Source organism: Sciurus carolinensis, chromosome 14 (genome assembly GCF_902686445.1).
Source record: "Sciurus carolinensis chromosome 14, mSciCar1.2, whole genome shotgun sequence".
Taxonomy (NCBI): Eukaryota; Metazoa; Chordata; class Mammalia; order Rodentia; family Sciuridae; genus Sciurus; species Sciurus carolinensis.
The window spans coordinates 49568508-49585644 of record NC_062226.1 but is presented as its reverse complement, the minus strand read 5'-3'; the positions used below and the strand labels follow the sequence as shown (position 1 = coordinate 49585644).

The following is a 17137-nucleotide window of genomic DNA, read 5'->3' as shown; positions in this document are numbered from 1 at the left end:
TTGGTCAAACCAATGGAGCCACCCAATCTTGGACTTTAAACTTCTAAAACTGCCAACTAAATAAACTTCTCTTCTTTAAAAAGTCTCCTACCTCAGAAATTTTGTCTATCATTAAGAAAAAACGGACTAATGTGTCACTCAAAATGTTTTTTGTGAGGATTATTCAGTGAACAGAGCAGAGTAAGTTCTCAAAAAGTAGTAACAATACTACAACAACTACTACAACTACCACTTCTGTGGCTTTTATCTTACTATGTGATGAACGCTGATGACTGTTTCAGCATGGGAGGATCAGATGCTGCTGCTCTTGGCATGAGGAACAGCCCACAGCTGTACTAAAAAGGTCAGTGCTAATGAGCTCCCAAGTCATCCTGAAGGACAGGCCCTAATCAGCCTGGCCCCTTTGACTGTTCTCCCTCTGAGGAGAGGACTGAGTCTGAAATGCCTTGCATTGGTCTTGTGTTGTGAGTCATGGATGATTCCTGGGTAATCCTAAAATGCTTTGTACAAAGGAGACACCCCAAGCATTTACTCAGTCACTGACCTGTCAGACATTTACAATTGAAACAGTTGCAAAATGACTTTGCTTTTTTAAAAACATTGTTTTAGAATGTACATTTTCCTAAAACTCAGGAAATACCTACGCTTCTGCCATGAGCTTCCATGCAAAAACCAAAGTGTGATTATGAAACCCACAGAAGAGGCACAACAGCCTGGAACCTGTGGCTTGATTGTTCCTCTTTCGTGTAGATTACTCTATTTCAAAGGAACACATGTTTGGCCATAGAAAATTGGCAAGCCACACAAAGAAAAGGGGGGGGGAAATCACCTTTTAGTCTTAAAACCAGACAAAATGAATGAGTATTAAAATGTTGACATGATTCATTTTATAAATTTTTCTCTCTACATTTATGTACCTGTTTCATCTTATATCCTTTTCAATATAAACCATATTTGGGCTCTTTACTGACATAGGTATGATAATTGTACACATTTATATTGTACAGTGTGCTAATCGTTACATGTTTATAAGGTGTAATAAATTTAACTGGGTGACTAGCATTTTCATCTGTATTAGTTTTCTGTTACCATCACAAATACTCTAGATAATTAACATTTAAAAGGGATAATTAATTAACTTTTAAAGTTCTGGTGGTTCGATTCCAATTCCATGATTAATTGGCCTGATGGTTTCAGGTGCCTGATGAATGCAGCATATCGAGGCAGGAGAGTATGGTAGGCCCAAAATGATCACCTCATGTCCAGGGAGTAAAAGGAAGTGAGGAAGGCTCCAGGGTCCGAAATGCCTTTAAGGACATGCCACCGTCATGAATCCACCCAAGGATTCTTCCACCTCCCATTAGAAACTCCCTGGGAATCAACCTTTTAAGACATGATCTTTAGGCATTGTTTAACATGCAACCTATTCCACCATCTCCTTAAACATTCCATGTTTTTGTATTGGGAATCTTCAAACTCTTCTCTTCTAGTTCTTTATAAAATATTTTGTTGGATATGGAAACTGACAAACCTCAAAATAGTGTGGTCTGGGAAGAGGGAGTGAAGGGATCAGCAGCACATTTAGGGTATTGGTCTTTTCCCAGTGCATTCTTTCCTTCCAGAACAATCCCTAGAAAGGAAGCCAGAGCATTGGTCTTTCCCCAAATTCATGCTTTCCCAGTGACAGTACAATGGAACCAAAGGGAAAGAGATAAGCAATGAACACTAACCTCAGACTCTGCATTCTTCTCTGAGTAAAAATATTGCCCATTAAAAACAAATTTCCACATTCTCACAAATCTGTTTCCTGAGTGCCCGAACTGACCACTGATGCTAGACCCCCCATCTCACCCAGTAAAACATACTCCAAATTCCTAAGCCTACCAAACTGACAAGCTCATTAATTAAGTCACCTCTCATTGTAACCTATATAAGCATAGACTCCCCCTTGGGCTGATGGCTCATTTTCCACCAGGAGAGTGAGACCATGGGAGGTGTGATTCTGTTCCTGAATAAATGCCTTGGTGATCTTGAAGTTTGCATCCTTTTGTGCCAACATATATAATACGTTGTGAACCAGATTCACCCTACTAGGTGTGCTGTAGACACTAGAAGTCACTCCTCCTATAATTGTATTTTCTAATCATACCAATAATGTGTGTCTGTTGTGGAAAAAACTAAATGTGGAAAAACAAGGAATACATTAAACAGAGTAACACTTTTTAATGTTTTTCAAGTAAAGTGTACTGAATGAGGAATATGCCTATTAGCTCTTTTTCTTCTTATCCTGGAGAAAACCCATATGCAGCTTGGATCATGGGAGAAAGGAGGGGAAGGAAAGGGAAGGAGCTGGGGAATGAGATGGATCCAATTAGGTTGGGAGCATGTATGAATATGGCAAATGAATCCCACTCTTATGTGTAATTATAGCGTACCAAGAAAAAGTTGTATACTAAGAAATGCAAATATTTCTAAATTAAAAAAATGAAAAAGGAAAGATTTTTCTTTCAAGTCAGATTCTCGCCCATGTCAGCATTGTCACTGCAAGTGACTATTAATATTTGAGTAAATGTACCTGGAGAAAAAGATAGTATACATGTATCAGTATATATATACTTATATATTTGTGTGTGTGTTTCATTCAGTTGATTTATAAGACAAATGTTATTACTACTTCCATTATCTTATATATAATATATTTTGATTTTTAAAATGTAATATACTATAATATATAATACACATTACATGTAATATATATTATAGTACATGTAATACATATGTAATATGTTATATACATAAGTAATATGTATTATATGTGATGTTTTACTACATATTTCAGATAATTATTTTATATCATATATTAATGAGTAAAATTGTATACAATATACTATGTTGCAAATTATACATATTGTATATTTAAATATATGATGTTCATTTATTAAACATGTTTGTGACATAGGTCCATATCAGCTGAACTTCATTTTCAATGGTTAAAAAACATTCCATTTTGTCTGTATTGTGGAATCACTGAACTAGTTCTCTCCTGATGGAGATTTGTATTTTTTTATTATGATATTGCTGCAATGGGCATTTATAGATATTGTATGTGTGTTTTATTCACACCCATAGACACATGAACACACACATGCACACATTTCTGCAGGGACAGCCATAGGTAAATATCTAGGGATGATATTACAAGTTAAAGGGATTCCATTGCTTAAACTTTTAAACTCTATTGCCAAGTTCTATATGGTCTCTCCTTGTGAGCTAGTTTGGGCTTCCTTACAGTAAGTAGTCTCAGGGCAGTCAGAACACTCACAGGATAGCTAACAACTTCAAGAGCAAGGATTCCAGTTAACAAAATGGACTACACATCACTATTTCAGACCCAGTTACTTTGAAACTTTCTCATACCTGCCCTATTCCAGTCTGCTCAGAACTCGCTGAGACCCTCTCACAAGAACCTATGATTACAATGGGCAAAATCCCAATCCAGCTGCTGTTCAATGACTGGCTTTTCAGTTAATGCCTCTTGGTTATTTGGGGCTTCTTTGCTTCTCATGTCCTTTGCTTTTCTTTGTTTCCTCTCAAGTTCCTTTCTCCAACTTTACTTTAGAAATTACTGAAACCTAGAAAACATTAGAAATTCTCACAGTTTGTGAATCTTTTCCCCTAATATACATTATATAAAGTAATCAGTAGTGTAAATAAAAAGAGTTTAGAAAGTCTTAATAATGTAATGTGAAAAAAATGACATAGGAAAACTGAAAGGGAGAACTGATAGTGGGAAATTCCTCTGAAACAGAGAGGACCATCTCATATAAATGGCCATACCCATGGAGGAAAGACATTCACTCCGCAGACCTTTGGAGCCTTTGCGACCTTGCATAGATTGCAGGCAACACTGTTCTGGTTTTCATCATGAACAACAGGTGCTTCCTCCAAATCACTCTCCTGTTGTGCTTCTCTACCACATCTCTATCCTTCAGTTACAAACTGTGTGCACTCCAACAGAGCAACAGCATTTTGAAATGTCAGGAGCTCCTGATGCAGTTGAATGGGAGGCCTGAAGACTGCCTCAATGACACGATGGACTTCAAGATCCCTGAGGAGATCAAGCATCCACAGCAGTTCCAGAAGGAGCATGCTGCCTTTGTCACCTATGAGATGCTCCAGAACATCTATGCTCTTTTCACAAGAGGCTTCTCTAACACTGGCTGGAATGAGACCGTTGTCAAGGACCTCCTTGTTGGACTCCATCAGCAGATGGACCTCCTGGAAACAACTCTGGAGGAGAAACTAGGAGAGGAAAACATGCACTGGGGAAACTCCATGACCATCCTGCATCTGAAGAGCTACTATTGGAGGATCCTGAGGTACCTGAAGGCCAAGGAGTTTAGCAGCTGTGCCTGGACGGTAGTCCAAAGTGAACTCTTCCGGAACTTCTCCTTCATTACCAGACTTACAGATGACTTCCAAAGCTGAAGATGGCCCAGTATGCACCTCTGGACCAGCCAACGATTCAGGCATTCTTCATCCAGCAGAGGCTCATGAAGTGACTGACAGCAAATGTGGTGCATTTGAAAAGACAATATAAGATTTTAAGTTTTTAATTAATTTATGAATTGTTATATATTTTTTATTTAAATATTTACCTTAGAAAATAAATTATTTTTGATGTAAAAATCCATGTGACAGTTTCAATTTCACCTTGATTTATAAATCCCCCTTTGTTATCCATTTCAGAATATTTCTTAGATGATCTTTGTAAAATGTGCCTATGAAGTAGTACAGTTTTTTGCCCCTGAAAGGATTTAAAATCCTGAAATTTTAAATTCCTCTGAAGAATTCAAATTCCAAGAAAGCCGTATATAATACAATGTATTACATAAAAGGGGATCTGAACCTGCTAGGAAATAAATATGGGGTGAATGATGCTGGATTCAAGGGGAATGGGTCAGCCAGTGTCTTGGGACTAGAAAACCAGGTGCCCGTTCCTCTGTTCTGTGCTCCAGCCTCTCTGGTTGTAAAGTTAGATTGTGGCTCTCAGGTGAACCAAAGGAATATGCCAGCTATTGTACCCACCCTTCTTTGAGGGAAGCTCTGCCTCTGGCAGAAATTTAAAATACTCATGTGTCACTACGATTGAGGCACAGTTATCCCAGGGCCTTCCATGACAATTATTAAGTACGTTTATTTTGCTGTTCAGTATAGTCAAGATTTATGGCCTTCTGAGTGTGTCTGTCAGTTTACAGAGAAAGGGAACAGAGGGAGGAGGACCTTCTCTATTCTCTAGCCATTTTGCTAATTTGGTTTCCATCTTTTTCAAACTCTAAGTCTGCTCCTGGCCTCCCAGCTTGGGCATACAGAATGCTGGGAAAATCATATTGGGTTTTCCTGGTGCTCTGCATCTCTGAAGGCACACACTCCCCACAGCAAATATCAGAGAAAGGTACACAAGAAAAAATGCAAAGTTTAAGCCAGGATAAAAGCCAGGAATCATGGGCTAAAGGAAATTCAAGTGGGATAGAGGACACCAATTTTCCCAGTGCTTGCACTGGGATTATCAAAGTTTCCAAGGAGCTCCTGGGTACCTGGCCAGCATATGCCAACTGGCTAGGTTTTGGTCTTTGTACCGACCTCTTGAGAACTTGGGATGTTCTGGCTCTCACTGCCACTTGCTGCTGCCATTTACTAGAGATTCCAATGAAACAGGCACTGTGTTGAATACCTGTATTTATACTTTGATTTGATCTCTTCACATGCACACTTATGTAAGTAGTATGTCTACATTATGCATACCTATTCTATAATTTTCCATTTTACAGGACAGGAAACTAAATCTCAGAGAGGTTTAGTATCCTCCCAAGTTCGCAGAGCTAGTGAATGGATTTATTAAAATAATACACAGGGAAGAATTATAAAATGTTTTATTTCAAACTACACATTTTCTGTTAGAACAGCATGGAAATTTGAGTTCCTTTAAAGGAGTAAGACTTGAGGAGAATAAATGTGAGAGAAGGTTCAGAGTAGTTACTATTAAGGTGACTAGGAACTCAGGTATCCCCACTCCACCAAGATGATAGCTCACCAGCTATACAACAAGAAGTGCCAACATGGTGGGCCTGAACCATCAACCAAACTAACGAGGTCCTCTGTGGAAAGTCAACGTTCCCCTTTCCTCCAACTCCCCACATCAGTTCTTCTGAGAGCTCTGCTGAAGCAGAGTTCTCTTCAGCCTTGGTACAAGTACAAGAGCAACTTGTAGAAACACAGAGTCTATGTCGTGTCTAGCAGAGCCAGGAGGAAGCTGAGGAAGTCCCATCAGTGGGCCTTGACAGTCCACTGCCTTCTCTGGCCATGTGAATACCCTGACCCAGAAACTGACTTGTTTCAGAAAGATCTGCTCATCCTTTGTGCATTGACCAAATGACCAGAGAGACCTCTGCAAAATTTAAATACTATGTCATAGTCAAGCACCCAGATCACCAAAATTGTGTCTATCATCAGTAGAGAATAAATGATACCTTAAATTAATTCCTATAAGTATTAGCTTTCTAGCAAGGAAACATTTGCACATGCTAAACAGAAAACCATGGATGAGGGCAACCCTAGAGCTCTCTGCTTTCCTTTGTCAGTGAAAGCACCCTCTCACCTTCAGCTGAATCTGGGAAGGTGCAGCTGTTTGTTTTGCCTCTTTCCAGTCTTCAGAACGATGAGCCAATATCAGCTTCTTTTCTGTATTAATTGTTTATTGTTATAGCAACAGAAAAAAGACTGAGAGGAAAAAGTCAATAGAAGTCTTGGTTGGAAAAATAATCCTAAAAAGGGGTCTGGGGGCAAAGGAGGTGAAATCAAAAATGAAAAAAATGGTTGGAAAAACACTGCTCTAAAAGCATGCAGTGAATGCATAAGGAAAGCCAAAAGAAAAGTACAAAATACCGGGGATGACATTCAGAAAATTGAAAACGTATTGGTTCCTATTTAAGACCATAGTTGCAAATTAAGGGTTTCAGAGAACCTAGAGGTTTTGGTTTATGATTGCCTACCTCAGCCCTGCAGCATCTGCAAGATCCCCAATTGTCTTGACTTTGACTTTCCTTCTAGTCCTGGTGGTGCTCAACTGCAAGTCCACCAAACTCTTTGGCATGTGACCTGACTCAGACCCACAATCTAGGTCTTGAAGTTCTTGAGAAAAATGAGAAGGGGACCCTGATGCTCCTGCAGAAAATGAGGAGAGTTCCCACCTTGTCCTGCCTCAACTACAGAAAGGACTTTGCCTTCCCCCAGGAGGAGTTGGATGGTGAGCAGGTGCAGAAGGCTCAAGCTGTCTCTGTCCTCCATGAGATGACCCAGCAGGTCTTCAACCTCTTCAGCACCCAGGAGTCCTTTGCTGCTTGGGACAAGACCCTCCTGGACACATTCCTCACTGGCCTCTATCAGCAGCTGGATGACCTGAAAGCCTGTGTGACCCAGCAGGTGGGGGTGGAAGAGGCTCCCCTGAGGGCTCTGAGGAAGTACTTCCACAGGCTCACTGTCTACCTGAAGGGGAGGAAACACCTCCCTTGTGCCTGGGAGGTGGTCAGAGCAGAAATCGTGAGATCCTTCTCTTCATCAGCAAACTTGTATGAAAGACTAAAGAGTATGGAGTAGACCTGGTCCAACAGGGAGATGATTCTTACTGAGGATACACCTTACCACACTCCCTCAAGTTCTGCCACTTTCAAAACTCATTTCTGATGAAATTGTGACATGAATTCCATTTCCAAGATTATTTCAAAAATTTTAGGCAACATAACATATCTTACTCATGATCATGATGATGTATCTGTTTATCTATTTAAATAATTATTTTTATACTATTTATAAGATCTATATTTGTTCATATAATATCAGGAGTGTCTTCACATTGTGACTGATAAAATATATTCTTTGTATTTAGTCAATTTCTTATTTCGCTATGTTCATTAAATTGGTAATATTGATAAGTTTTCTGTGTTTATTACTGAAAAGACGCATAAGTCCCATTTTTTGTGATTTGATTAAAAATGAACTGTAGAATTGACTCACCCACTAATGTTAAATTTACACTGTACACAAAAATTTACTTTATCTAAGCCAGGTTTGTGTTGCCCTCAGGTGCTAGAGGTAAAAATGACAAGAACAGTTACTGCGCTCTGTTATCTTATATTTAGAGGGAAGGAAACCTAAACACAGAGATCCTACAGTAGCAATTATGCTAAAACGCTGTAATGAGGAGGATGAAAAACCAATGAAATTTGGTCAGCAAAAGGTGGATGCAGCCTGTTAGGACAGAAAAGTGAAAGCAGAGACATCTCCTATAAGTTGAGATGCACATCAAAGTGCACATACCCATTGGATAGATAAGTTCGCAATTTACAAGAAATGTCTGATGGCTCATAACTGGCAACTAACTGCAAGTCCAGCAATGGAGGTGGTCTTGTGGGGAGAGAGAGAAGAGGAGGAAAAACATTAAACCTCCATCCTGAGGGACCTTCAACTTTTAAAGGGATGGGAGAGAAAATTCCAGGAAGGAGACGGAGGTGGGAGATGCTGACTTTTAAAGGACAAGAGGAGACAATGGCAGTATAATGAAAGTGTCTTTAAGAAATAAGCTTGCTTAGAAGAAGAGGAATTGATAGATTGATGGAAGATATGGATTAAAAGTCTTCAGTACATTGGGACACGAGAGGTCAGTGCCAATCTTAGTGATTTCTGATTGAGAAGAATGGATCAGCAGAAATTTGATAGCCAAAGGAATGATGAACAAGAGAAGAGTAATTGGGGTTGACTATGTGAAAAAGAAAGCTGAGAGGTTGTGATCTGAGGCAGAGAAGAAAAGTAGGGTATGATTTGTTTTTATTTCTATACACTTTTCACTTTTGAAATATATATTTGTTCAAAAGGATTTCATGTATTAGCAAGTCAGATTAGAATCTTTTATATTGCATTAATTTTAAAAAATGATACCTTTAATTACCATGATCAATTTTCCAATATTTGTAGGTGCTATGTTAAATGTCAGAAGGCTGCTCTGTGGATTGAAACCCTCACCACAGTGGGAAATATGATAGAACCAGGGACCTTGTGAGAGCTGGATCCTAGAAATAGTGAGTGGAAATGACACTGGAGTAGGTGGCAGGTGACTAAGAGAAGAGAAGGACTCCCCTGCTTCCTGTCACCTGAGGAGCAGGTCATTGGAATTTCATCAAATTCAGACTTACATCTGTTTTCCATTTCAATCAGGTGCAATCATAACTTTCTAGGAATATCACCACAGAAGTAAAAATGATGTGTTGATGATTTTTGGAAATAATGGTTCAATTTTGTTTCATTTTTACTTTGCTGTTTTACTTCTAACCTCAAGATGAAAATGAAAGTAATTGAAAAACCTCAGGCAACACTTTTCTCAGGAAATATGAAATGAAAAGACTGTGTAGGCAGAACTAGGTGGTGATCCCCCATCCCTCCACAGCACAGAAGAGAGGCAGTGAGGGAACAGCTGACTGGAGAGGAGACAGAGCAAATGTTCCAAGGTTGAATACTTGACAGTTTGAGACCTGCAGAGACTTCAAGTTTGATTACCAGGGCAGAGATCCTCAACACTGAACCCAGACCAGGGTGCTGTGAGCAGGGAGGGGAAGAGAGAGAGAGAAGGAGAGGAAGAGCACATAAACTCACTCCCTTAACCACAGGTTCCCATAGGACAACAAGGTCAGTGATGGAGATTAAGCAGTTTAACCCAAATTGTGGTCTCAAAGCCCTGCTGAGCATCAAAGTCATTTTGTGGAGCCCACAGCTGGCCTGTGTCCTACAGTAAGTGAAATCAACATGGCATCTCCTCACCTCCAGGTGCAAGAAATAATAAGTATCCCTGCAGTGGGATGTCTCAATATCTGTCCAGAAGGACCTTGTAGATGAGTGACTCCTAGCTGAAAGTGACTGCAATCCCCTACCCCTCACCAGGAACAAGAGGGGCAGGGTGCAGACTGTCCCCAGAAGTGCTAGCCTCACTCCACACAGCCACTGTGGCAGCCTAGACAGAGAAGGCACAGAGGCCACAGAGTCAGGAAGTGGAAGTGCAGAGCCAGGCAGGAAAGCAGTCTGTCCCAGCAGCAGTGGGGACAGCATCTGAAGTTAGAGCTGCATGGGGTGGGAGATCGCACCTGGGTAGGATGGCTGTCTCATCCCAGGCAGCAGAGAGGGTCGGCCTCCAGGATGCCTGGCTGTAGTCAGCAGGAGCTTGGACCATGTTTGTGTCTGTTCCAGTCAGTGGAGGGAGCAGGGCTGGTGGTTTGCACCCTGGGGCTGTGGGATCCAGAAATGAGGGAAACCAGCTAAGACTTTTAACAGTACCAGAAAAAGTGTCCCAGTCATCTGAGTAGGTCAGGGAGGACACTTTTACACGACAGACCACCCATGGAGAACAGGCCCCATGCTTACAGATAGCCACATGGCTCTATGTCACTTTGAAAAGGCACCTATAATGTGAAGTGGGTGGGCTGTGACCCAGCGCAGTCAGAGTGACTGAGCAGATCCAGGCATCCTGAGTGTCTGCACACAGGATAAAGAGCCAACAGACAGAGTTCCACACCCTCTGAGCACCCAGCTTCAGGCCCTTGGGCTGACAAGTGAGAAGAGGCTGGGGAGGGCCACAGCATCTCAAGGATTGGCTCCTGTGCCCCAGCACCTCTTGGGTATCCAAAGCTGAAAGAGATGGACATCTTCTAAATGTCCCAAATCCAAATCCTGACAAAATCCAAATGAGCATTCAGTAAGAATTTTCTTCACCTTGGCCTGTTTTATGATAAATAGCTCTATTATCAACTTTAATTATAAATGTATAAATAATATACTTATAATCAAATATATACAATATACATAATATATTATAAATAATATATAATCAAATATATATTATATGTATGAATGATGATAGGGCTGTTTCTAATAAGTATAGTATAAATAATATAATAAATATAATATCAATATAAATAACATATTACTCTTCACTTTTATTTGATAATTGTTATCATAATATTCAATATTGTGCCTCAACCAGTTTTGCTGTATTTCTTCTAATGTTTTAAAGCATTTATTTAAATTATACTCTTTTTTTCTTAGGTCAGATATACATTTTCTCCTCTTCCTCCTTTTTTTCCCTCTTATATTACCTGCTGTCAATTGCCCCACCCATTTTTTTCTTCTATTTGCCTTGAAGTGCTTACACTTTTCTATCTTTTTCTTCATTCTTGCTTTCTTTCTTGTGTTATCCAAATTTTCTTTCCTCTTATTTTCTGTATCTGTGTAAATAGAAATATTACTCTATTTCATTAATAATAATAATATTGTTTTTTTTCACCCTGTTCCAGAACTGCACTACAAGTTTATGCGTGGATTAGAAAAACTGTGGAGAACAGTTTCAACAATTTTTTGTTTTTTCCTAAGGTTGAATATTATGTGGTTTTGCTCTAAAGTGATTGTAGTACATAAGGATGAGTAGTTTCTCTAAAAGTTATAATAATATTTATCTCAAAATGATAATGAATAACAGGTGACACACATTCAGTGAAAGTAACAATAGATGTGAATTTGCCTAGCCTGGGACTCTGAAGGGAAAGAAGCTCACTATATAGTCCCTTGCATTAAAAAAAAGCAATAATCATCCTACTAGATGGTTGGACATATTAGCAATATAAAGAGGGGAACAAACCTCTCCAAAAAACTCATAACACTTCAACAACTGACCTCACAGATACCATATTGAAGGACATGACATAAAAAGAATTTAGAAAGTTCATAGTAAAAATCTTCAACAAACTAAAAGAAGTAATGAGAAATCAACTTAAAGAACAAAATAAAAGATAATTTCAGTAAAGATATAGAGATTCTGAAAAAGTACAAAACAGAAATCGTAGAAGTGAAAATCATTAAATCAAATTAAGTAGTCACCAGAAAGCATCACCAAGAGATTAAATCACTTTGAAGAGAGATTTTGAGGAATTTGATACATTATGATTTATACAAGTTAGTTATATTAAAATCATTGAGTAAATTATCTTAGAACGTTAAGTGGCATACCAACAGCTTTTCAGATTTACTTTTGACTGAATTTTTTATTTAGAAGTTTTAACTCTGTATTTAGTACAAAGTTTACATTTAATACTTTTACTTATCAAGTAGCCATATAATTTGGGTATATAAACACATACACATATGTATTGAAATTTATTAGGCTGGGCATGGTTGTGCACACCTTTAATTCTAGTGATTGTGGAGGCTGAGACAGAAGGATAACAAGTTTGAGGCCAGCCTGAGCAACCAAGGTAGGTCATAGCAATTTATCCAGACCCTGCTTCAAAATAAAAATAAAAGGGGGGTTAGGGAGGTAGCTCAGTTGGTAGAGTGCTTGCCTCGCAAGCACAAGGCCCTGGATTCAATCCCCAGCACCACAAAAAAAAAAAAAAAAAAAAAAAAGGGCTAGGGATATGGCTCAGTGGTAGAATGCCTTTGGGTTCACTACCCAGTAAACTCCCAACCATAAAAATTAGTAGGCCTTTCAGTGGGAAAATAATTCTAAAACGAGGTCTGGGGACAGGGGAGGGGGAATATTTATTGAAAATATGGTTTGGAAATGCTGCTCTAAACACATGTAGTGAAAGCACAATGGAAAAATAAAAACAGAAGTAGAAAGTTCTGGGGGTTGACATTCAGAAAATTGAAAGTATATTGGTTCCTATTTAAGACATGGGACCAAATCAAGGGCTTCAGAGAACTAGAGGCAAAGGTCCACGATCACTCACCTCAGGCAGCCCAGCAGCATCTGCACAAACCTCAATGGCCTTGCCCTTGGCTTTCCTGCTGTCCCTGGTGGTGCTCAGCTACAAGTCCACCTGTTCTTTGGGCTGTGACCTGCCTCAGATCTACAACCTGGGTCTTGAAACTCCTGAGAGAAATGAGGAGGGGGCCCTGATGCTCTTGGAGAAAATGAGGAGAGTTCCCACCTTGTCCTGCCTCAACTACAGAAAGGATTTTGCCTTCCCCCAGGAGCAGATGGATGGTGAGCAGGTGCAGAAGGCTCAAGCTGTCTCTATCCTCCACGAGATGACCCAGCAGGTCTTCAACCTCTTCAGCACCCAGGAGTCCTTTGCTGCTTGGGACAAGACCCTCCTGGACACATTCCTCACTGGCCTCTATCAGCAGCTGGATGACCTGAAAGCCTGTGTGACCCAGCAGGTGGGGGTGGAAGAGGCTCCCCTGAGGGCTCTGAGGAAGTACTTCCACAGGCTCACTGTCTACCTGAAGGGGAGGAAATACCTCCCTTGTGCCTGGGAGGTGGTCAGAGCAGAAATCGTGAGATCCTTCTCTTCATCAGCAAACTTGTATGAAAGACTAAGGAGTAAGGAATGAGACCTGGTCCAACAGGAAATGCTTCTTAGTGAGGATACACCTTACCACACTCCCTCAAGTTCTGCCATTTCAAAGACTCTCATTCCTGTTATAACTGTCACTATAATTCAATTTGTCACATTTTTTCAGGAGTTTGTAAAACATTGGTTTCAAATCTACAGGCAGTACACCCTTACATCCCTGCAGCTGTGTCTATTTATCTATTTAAGCATTTATTTATTTAACTATTTATAAAATTTAATATATTTTTCTATATAATATCATGTATATCTTTACTATATGAACAATAAAACCAATCATTTTCTTTATATTTCATCCATTTATTTTGTATTCTTCATTTATAACTTCTATTTTCCTTACTCTTTGCATCTTACAGGAAGATGAGAGGTTGGGTAAATATTTCTTTTAATTCTTTTCCATTTTATTTTAAATTGAAATTGAAATTTTAGATCTCAATTCTCGTTTCCATGTTGAGTTCATTTCAGACACATCATTATTTTTGCTTTTACACAAGTTGGGATTAACAGAAAAATCAATGAAATCTGGATATGATGAAAGAAAACCATAAAAATCACTCCCCAGATGAAGAAAAAGATAACGGGACTTCTCTGTCTCATCTTTTCACTTACCGCAATGGGGTTTCTGCTTAGATATTATTCATCTCTCATGACTTATCTCAATTCCATCTATTTTCCCTCTGTAGTGTTGATTTTCATGCACACAGCAGCTTTCTGAAATTCTCGAGTAATTTTTTAAATTTGTTTTTAACTGATACATTAAAACAAAAAGTGGCGTATGTGAGTGGGATACCATGCTATGTGTGATGTGATGTTTAATCAGGTTAAACACATTCATCTCCTTGAGTGTTTATCATGTCTCTGTTGTGAATACCCCCAAGATCCTTCCCTCCAACTTTTTCAAATGCTCAGTAGGTTAGTGCCATGTGCAGTCCCCACATCCTGCAGTTGTGCACCAGCTTCTTGCTCCTTTCCAGTGGTATCGTGGAGCCCATTGATCAGCCTGTCCCATCTCTCCCCACCTTCTGCTGTCTGTGGCTTCTGGTAAGCACCAACCCACTCTCAGCTTCTAGGAGATCAGCTTCTCTCTATTTCACATGTGGGTGAGATCCTGAGGCACTTGTCTTCCTGTCCTGGCTCATTTCACTTTACATGAAGGTCTCCAGTTCCATCCAGGCTGCAGATCACAGGTTCTCATTATGTTCTTTTGACTGAATCATGCTGCATTGGGTGGTGCTTCTGCTGCCCAGCATCTGCCCCTGATGCTCCATTTGTGCCAGTTCTCTGGTTTGTTGACGGCAGTTTCACACGTTTAAGTCTCCTGAGGAACCAACTGAAAATTTGAAATTATCTAATCTCATATTAATTCTTTATACTGTCAGGATTTTATTTTCATCTATCATATGAAAGAAGAGTTTGTTTTGCTCTTTGTGGAGATTCCCTGGCAATCACTATGTTAATAATTATGCACACCATTTATAAACAGGTAAATGTATAATCCTAAAGCTATTTACCCTTATACTACAACAATTATAGGAAATACATGCTTTAACATTCCATTAGTTTATTTTCCATTTTCATATATTACGTTTACGATTTTAAAATCTTGCTCATTTTCCAGTAGAAATTGCTGTGTGAAAAATTCTGTAGTATTTTCTTCTTCCATATTCAATTAAGGTTTTTTCTTCATATAGGAAAATGATTTCATGAGTCATATACTCTTAGGAATTAACAACATATCCATTTAGAATGAATGTAATTATCTGGGGCACTTCCGTCAAAAGATGGAAAAGTGAAAGTGGATCAAAAAATTTCTCATCGTCCATATCTAAACTGAAAAGTAAAAGTGAGTAAAAACCAGCCTTAAAACAAAGATAACCCCATTGCATCTATCACTAAAAGACAGTCAGCAACAATTTGGGTGTTTGGGGCTTTAAAACATCAGAGTTTCAAAATATGAAACCTAATTACTTATTACAAGTAGTATAGGTTTCTGCACTTTGTCTAGGAGTTACCTAAACACAAATTTGATCCTGGGGAATTCATTATACATCTCTGGGACTCAGTTTTCACAAATCGAATGTAGGATGCAAATATTCCTGTAGTTGCATGTATCAAACACTCTAAAATACTTTAAAACACTGGACAGAGCATCTTCCACTAAATAAGGGCTTAACAGAGAGGACTAATTTTTTATTTATTCATAGAGATCTAAATAAGAATAACAAACTCTCCTAAATCTGTTTCTGTTGACAAAAAGGCACAATTTAAAATCTTGAAATGACTGTTGTCCCTGAGAAGTCTTACAATAGGCACATTTGACATTGAACATATGTTTAATATTCTAACCATAATGATGACTTGTAATTACGTCCTATGGGATTGGCATTTAAAACAAATGTTGAACGTATATGTGTGTGTGTGTGAGTGTGTGTGTGTGTGTGTGTGTGTGTGAATATATATAGTATGTAATATCCAATTTTTGTTTGCATGTTATTCACAGTATATGTATATATATATATATATATATATGTTCGTGTATGCACATGTTCATACAAACATATTATTTGTGGATTGTGACCTGTGACACTCCCTTTTGCACTCCACTTTCCTAGATCCTATCATGTCTCTCCCATATTACGATAGTTTCCTCTGTCTCCGTTGCAGAAATTACCAGTGTGCCTGGCGTAGTGGTGCATACCTGTAATCCCAGTGGCTAGGGAGGTTGAGGAAGGAGGATCAGGAGTGCAAAGCCAGCTTCAGCACCTTAGCAAGGTCCTAAGCACATGGTGAAATCCTGTCTCAAAATTTAAAAAAATTAAAGGTCTGGGATGTGGGTTTGAGCTTAAGTGACTCTGGGTTCAATCCCTGGTATCAAAAAAAGAAGAAGAAGAAGAAGAAGAAGAAGAAGAAGAAGAAGAAGAAGAAGAAGAAGAAGAAGGAGAAGGAGAAGGAGAAGAAGAAGAAAAAGAGAAAGAAAGAAAGAAAGAAAGAAAGAAAGAAAGAAAGAAAGAAAGAAAGAAAGAGAAAGAAAGAAAGAATGAAAGAAAGAAAGAAAAAGAGAAAGAGAAAGAACACAATCAAGGCTGGGAATATAGCTTACTTGGTACACAAGAATGCACAAGGCCCTGGATTTAATCCCCAGCACCACCAAAAAAAAGGAGAAATATTTCTTTAAATAACAGAATGAGACAAACATCATTACTCTATGTACTTGTATAATTATACAAACGATGTGACTTTACATCTCTGTACAACCAGAGAAACAATCCCATTTGTACCCTATTTGTGTACAATGAATCAAAATAAATAAATTCTAAATAACAAAGAACACAATCATAGAGTCATAGAGTAAAAATGCAACTTTCAGAATAAAGGAATATATTTTCATATCATTTATCATACAATATCAGACACATGCTACAATATGGTCAACCTGAAGACATTAAGAGATATAATTTTGTAAAAATCATTATTGTAAAAAACAGCATGGTATTAGCACCAAAACAGCCATGAAGAACAATGGAACAGAAGACAAGACACAGAGACAAACCCACACAAGTTCAGTGATCTCTTACTAGTCAAATGTGTCATAAATACACATTGGAGAAAAGCTAGCCTCTTCAACAAGTGGTACTGGGGAGAACTGGAAAACAAAATGTAACAGAATGAGATTTTGCCCCTAT

At 38.8% G+C, this 17137-nt stretch overlaps 2 protein-coding genes and 1 pseudogene across 2 annotated transcripts; all 3 read left to right on the top strand.

Moving 5' to 3' along the window:
- Window positions 1-3924: 3924 nt before the first annotated feature.
- On the top strand, window positions 3925-4488 carry LOC124963924 (interferon beta-like). Its single transcript, XM_047523650.1, has one exon. It carries the CDS (start codon window positions 3925-3927, stop codon window positions 4486-4488), a length of 564 nt encoding a protein of 187 aa, XP_047379606.1.
- Window positions 4489-7040: 2552 nt separating this feature from the next.
- On the top strand, window positions 7041-7656 carry LOC124964113 (interferon alpha-5-like; annotated as a pseudogene).
- A 5205-nt stretch (window positions 7657-12861) lies between these two features.
- On the top strand, window positions 12862-13434 carry LOC124964665 (interferon alpha-5-like). Its single transcript, XM_047525236.1, has one exon. The coding sequence runs from the start codon at window positions 12862-12864 to the stop codon at window positions 13432-13434; it is 573 nt and encodes a 190-aa protein (XP_047381192.1).
- The last annotated feature ends 3703 nt before the right edge of the window (window positions 13435-17137 follow it).